Source organism: Stomoxys calcitrans, chromosome 2 (assembly GCF_963082655.1).
Source record: "Stomoxys calcitrans chromosome 2, idStoCalc2.1, whole genome shotgun sequence".
Lineage (NCBI taxonomy): Eukaryota > Metazoa > Arthropoda > Insecta > Diptera > Muscidae > Stomoxys > Stomoxys calcitrans.
The window spans coordinates 168,918,735-168,925,050 of NC_081553.1; the positions used below are offsets into that span (position 1 = coordinate 168,918,735).

General features: G+C 36.3%; 1 protein-coding gene across 3 annotated transcripts; it reads left to right on the forward strand.

The window, feature by feature from the left end:
* Window positions 1–2,694: 2,694 nt before the first annotated feature.
* On the forward strand, window positions 2,695–5,541 carry LOC106081472 (uncharacterized). Of its 3 annotated transcripts, none has more exons than XM_013243443.2 (3): window positions 2,695–2,891; window positions 2,970–3,089; window positions 4,005–5,541. In XM_013243443.2, exons 1-3 carry the CDS (start codon window positions 2,780–2,782, stop codon window positions 5,399–5,401), a joined length of 1,629 nt encoding a protein of 542 aa, XP_013098897.2. In that variant the 5' UTR covers window positions 2,695–2,779; the 3' UTR covers window positions 5,402–5,541. The 3 variants fall into 3 exon arrangements, with proteins under 3 accessions (XP_013098897.2, XP_013098898.2, XP_013098899.2); XM_013243444.2 differs by having other exon boundaries at window positions 4,008–5,541; XM_013243445.2 differs by having other exon boundaries at window positions 2,696–2,870.
* The last annotated feature ends 775 nt before the right edge of the window (window positions 5,542–6,316 follow it).

Genomic DNA, 6,316 nt, shown 5'->3' on the forward strand with positions numbered 1-6,316 from the left:
CCTAAAAAAATTAAATATTTAAAGACGCTCCTTTTGTCAGGCTATTTTGCGTCTATAACTGCGGTTTACTGTTGTCTTGTTCAAACGTCAATTGAGTAATTTCCAAAGATATTTTGACTTTCATTTAAAATTTTTGTCGTTAATAAAAAGACGCAAAGTTAAGGATTTATTAAACTACCAATAAAAAATCCTTAATATGAAGGAAAATAATTTTCACCAAAGGAAATTTTTCCTTTGAAAGGTTAGAAAATTAATCATCTTTAATATAAGTTTGCGAATCTTTGGCTCGAATCTTTTAAATTAGGATAAAAATGTTTTCAGTGTAATATTTGTGCAAAATTTCAAGCGCCCAACTTTACTCCTTCGAAAGTTAGGGTGCTTTCAAGACGGATGGACATGCCCAAATTGGCTTGGAATGTCAAGACGATCAAGAATGTATATACTTTTTTGGGTCTCAGATCAATATTTCGAAGTGTTGCAGACGGAATGACGAAATAAGTACCCCCTCTTGTATTGGAGGGTATAAGAAAACTTCCGTGAAGTAGAGAGGGCACATAGAAAAATCCGTCTAAAGGGGTATATATTGAAAAGTGACCTATTTAGTTATATGCACTATATTTGGCATAGACGTAGGTTTGGCTAGTATAATGCATCGTTTTAAATATATTCGCAATTTTTGCTTTCAAATCAAATATGCGCACCGAACTTGGCACTAAAGAAAGAGAAGCTAATAGAACCCATCATTTTAAATTTATTTGAATCGAATGGAAAATTCGCATTCGATTAGTTAAATATGCTCAAGAAGTAAGATTTGGAAAGCGGATAATTTTGGAGCCGGTGTAAAGATTCAGACCATATTGAACACGTATGTTGAAAGTCATGGGAAAAGCCATTGTACAAAATTTCTGCCAAATGAGATGAGAATTGCGCCCTCTAGAGGCTCAAGAAGTCAAGATCCCAGATCGGTTTATATGGCAGCTATATCAGGTTATGTACCGATTTGCGCCATACTTCGCATAGTTATTGGAAGGGATAACAAAACACCTTATGCAAAACTTCAGCCAAATCGGATGAGAATTGCGCCCTCCTGCGGCTCAAGAAGTCAGGATTCAAGATCGGTTTATATGGCAGCTATACCAGGTTATAAGCCGATTTGAGTGGTACTTAGCACAGTTGTTGGAAGTAATACCAAAACACCACGTGCAAAATTACAGCCAAATCAGACGAGAATTACGCCCTATAGAGGATCAAGTAGTCAAGACCCAAGATCGGTTTATATGGCAGCTATATGAAAACATGAACCGATTTGGGCCATTTACAATCTCAACCGACCAACACTAATAAAAAGTATTTATGCAAAATTTCAAGCGCCTAGCTTTACTCCCTCGAAAGTTAGCGTGCTTTCGACAGAAATACGGACGGACATGGATAGATCGACTTAAAATGGCATGACGATCATGAATTGCGTCCTCTAAAAGCCGAAGAAGTCAAGACCCCAGATCGGTTTTTATGGCTGCTATATCAAGTTACAAACCGATCTGAACCATACATAGCACAGTTGTTGAAAGTGATACCAAAATACCACGTGCAAAATTTTAGTCAAATCCGACGAGAATTACGCCCTATAGAGGCTCAAGAAGTCAAGGCCCAAGATCGGTTTATATGGCAGCTATATGAAAACAAGGACCGAATTGGCCCATTTACAATCCCAACCGACCTAACTAATTAAAAGTATTTGTGCAAAATTTCAAGTGCCTAGCTTTATTCCTTCGAAAATTAGCGCGCTTTCGACAGAAATACGGACGGACATGGCTAGATCGACATAAAATGTCATGACGATGAAGAATATATATACTTTATGGGGTCTGAGACGAATATTTCGAGGAGTTACAAACAGAATGACGAAATGAGTATACCTCCATCCTATGGTGGAGGGTATAAAAATAAAATAGAAATGTAAATGTGTGTCTCAGTGGATGTTTATCTCACCACTGAATGAATACTTTCCATAATCTTTTTTCTTTAAATTTAGATACAAAAGGCCATGCCAGTCATGTACTCACTAGTAGAGCTATAACAAAAAATCGAAATTTATATCAATGGATGCATCAGGTAGCTTATTTACAGTAGGTTGGGTTAGGTAAGAGTGGCAGTCCTTTAACAGGCTCACTTAGACAATTTTAAGTCCATTGTGATACCACAGTTGCGACAAACCAAGGCTTCTGGCGGGAATCGAACCCACGACACCTGCACTGGCAAACCAACTGGGCTACCGGGGCGTAAAATTCCACAAATTAAAATCATCTCTTCCAACAATATTTCTAAAAAGAATGCATTAAGTGTCAAAATAAGTAACAGATTTTTGTACTTAAAACAGCAGATTTTGTTTGCTGACAGAAACGTTTGCTAATACAGCAGCCCTCTGTTTGCTGAAACTGCGGTAATGTCTGCTTTCCCATTTTCAACAGACAAAAACTGCTGTTTAAGCAAACATTTTTGCTGTTTTGAATACAACTTTGACTGTGTGTAGAATTAGTCGTAAAAAATAGCTTTTCAATTAAAAAAGGACCCACGCTAATGTATATACCTTTTAAGATGCACATTATAGTTGGCACTTCGAACACTTGTAAATTAAAATAAAGAAAAAAATCATACTTATCTTTGAGAAATGTTCTATTAGTTTGAAAAAAAAAAAATTAGAAAACTAACATACTATCCTGGCTCGTTCGACATCAATTATCAAAAAAAAATAAATTTTATATTTTACAATAGTTTATCTATGTACCCCAAAATTGCTACCATAGTTGAGAAATTTTTGTTTTGGATAAAGCAAATTTGGCAATATCTCCATAAACGAAGCGCTACAATGGGTATGCAAAAGAAAAATAATGGTTATTATAAAAACACAATGTTGAAGGCCTTAGGAATTTTGTGATAAAATACATTTTCTCTTCCATTTTTTTTTCTAGAACGTCAAGAAGAACAGGAATATACAATGCAATGTCCACATTTCTGCCCAGGAATTTCATGTGAATGTAACAAATTGGTTCAGATTTCCTCTTGCACGGATATGCAAAAGAAAAAGAATGGTAATTATATACCTAAGCGGAATGGTAATTATATACCCACCACCGTAGGAAAGGGGGTATATTCATTTAGTCATTCCGTTTGCACACAACGAAATATCAATTTCCGACCCTACAAAGTATATATATTTCGGATCGTCGTAAAATTCTAATACGATTTAACGATGTCTGTGTGTCTGTCCGTCTGTCTGTTGTAATCACTCTCGAGCCTTCAAAAATTGAGATATTTAGCTGAAATTTGGCACAGATACGTCTTTTTGATGCACGCTGATTAAGTTCTTAAACGTGCCATATTTGGATATAGCTATTATATACACCGATTTTCCGATAAAGAGTCTGAAGGCCATAAAAACTTTATTTTTCATCCGATTTTGTTGAAATTTGAAACAGTGAGTAGTTTAAGGCTTCCCGATAACTGACTTAAATATAATTCAGATCGGACTATATTTAGATATAGCAGCCATATAGACCGATCTGCCGATAAGGGGTCTAAAGCCAATAACAGCTTTATTTATTACCCGATTTCGCTGAAATTTGAAACAGTGAGTAGGATAAGACCACCCAACACCCGACCTAAATATGGTACAGATCGGACTGTATTTAGATATAGCTGCCATATAGACCGATCTGCCGATAAGGGGTATGAAGCCCATAAAAGCTTTATTTATTACCCGATTTCGATGAAATTTGAAACTGTGAGTTTTTCTAATATTTTGTTCTACAAAATTGAATAGTGACATATGTATTAGACCACTCAATGTCCGTGCCGAATTTGGGTCCTTAAGTTATCCAATTTTCACCGGATTGTGACGGAATGACGTTTACATAAATACCCGAGGTGGTGGGCATTCAAAGTCGGCCCGGCCGAACTTAATGCCTTTGTACTTGTTCTTATTTTTTTTTTTTTTGAACATTAAGAAGAAACGGAATATGCAGTGCAATGCCCAAAATTCTGTCCAGGAATTCCATGTGACTGTAATAAATTAGACCGAATTTCCTCTTCCGAAAGTGAAGAATACAACACTATTTTCGAGACCAACATATCAAATAATGACCATGAAAACCACGAACCCAAAAGATGGATTAACAACTCCGAGAACTTAAATACGGATTCCGATTTTGATATTTTCAATCTACACAGTTTGTATCATACGCCGGGGCATAGCATTGAAGGCAATATCTCCTATAGTTCCACAGAATCCATAGTTCAACCCCCTACATCAGAATCTCTTATTCCTCATCATGGCACAAATACAGAACTTCTCAAATTGCCTTCTCTACAACTTGAGAAGTTAGGAAAGCATTGCAACTCTCAAGTACTGCAATTCATTGTTGATAAATGCCCCACCGAGAGCATGTCAAATGAAAAATCCCAAAAAATTGATAATACAAGTGCACATTGCATAAAACTAGATATACGTGTATATGAAATGCCTTCAATTCGGAACGAAAATCAAGCAACATACTGTAAAATTATGTTGCCTCAAGTCACGAAATTGGACAATTCAAACACGTATTTCGATTTCGATGTCTACAATCTACACAGTTTATTTAAAAGCAATAGTGACACTAATGTTAATGTCTCCTTATGCCAAGCACCCACCTCAAAGGCCAGCCACCATAGCTTTAAATTAGAAATAGTTCAAATGCCTACTCCACAACTTGGAACAACAGATAAGAACTTCGATTTTTCAACAATCAAATGTCTTTTCGAAAGTTTGTCAAAAGAAGGCTCGAACAAATCGAAAGATCCTAGTTTACATTGCAAAAAACCGGGAAAATCTAAAATGCCCTCAATTCCGGAGGAGAACATTGAAAACAGCCAAGCAATTTGCAGTGGACTAGTGGTATCTCAAGACGCGGAAATTATTGTTATTAGCAGTGGTGATGATGAAGATGTATCAGTTCAAACTAAAATGTCCGATATGGAAGCAGAAACAGATTCAGATAAAAAGTCTCCCAAAAACCCAAAGAGAACAGTTTTAAATACTCGTTGTAACTGCGCCAAATCTAACAAATACGCAAAAGTTTGCATTGAAACTCCCACGCAGTCTGAATCCAAGCTAACGCAAATACCATCTTCCTCGTCCTCTATACAGTATTACACAGGATCATCAATTCTCACTACTCGCCAACAACGTCAATTGGAATTGCATCATTTGCGAGTGCTCGTTGAGAAAAAGCGTCTAGAGTTATTGGACATAAAGTTGAAGCGCGAACATGATGAAATGAGACGTTTACAAAAGCTCTTTGAGAAAGAGATTAACATCATGGAATTTGAATTGAAGGAATTGAGTGGTGAAAAAGATGCGTAGACATTTATTGCCAGGATAGTAAAAATCGAAAAACACTAAACTTTGGATATTGCTGTAAATCAAACTAAATTTATTTAGATGAAATAAAGGAAATTAGGTGGAACAAAATAAAAAACCTTGTTTCCTTTTTGTATTAAAAATTTGTCGTTTTTATGCCACAAGTAGAATATGTTTATATATATTTATATACTCACCCAAGTGAAATTCTATGGATCATAGGCAATATCAAGGCGTATTTAATAAGGTGACAGCATCGGCGAATGGCTACAACAAAGCATCTTTTTTGGGAACTTAATATGTCAAAATTTCTAAGCAAGGCGGATAAAATTCTATTCGCCGTGACATTTCAAATATTAAGCAAATTTGCTTCGACCAATCAGAGCAAGAAGTTTATTTTTAAGTGTCAAGAAGGAAAAAAAAAATTGAAAAGTACAAATTCCCATTAGCTTCAATGGCTTAACCCACAAAACCACCAAGATAGCAGATTTAAATTGTTTGGTTTGGGTGGTTGTTGTAGAGGTACATTACATACATTGTGACTAGAGACCAATCGGGTCATTTGAAGATGACAGTTAAAGTTTCTTGGCTACGAGGATGAAGTTGTCATTATGGTGTGTGCCCGTGCGCCAATCCATTGGCTAGTAATGGACTTGATGTATCCCCCGAAATATATTATTCACCAATATGAGGTAACTTCTCCTAGATGATGTGAAGCTGTCGCTCTCATTGCAATGTCAGCACTTTGACGTCGCGCTGGACAAATGACTGACTTACGTTTGATTTGTGAGGATGAGGAGGAGTTGTTGACGGTTTAGCACCTATTGTGGTACTGCCCCGAAATTATGGGGTTATTTGCAGGATTATGGCTGAACGAACACCAGTTTTTATGTATAAATTATTTTCAGGTACATAGTC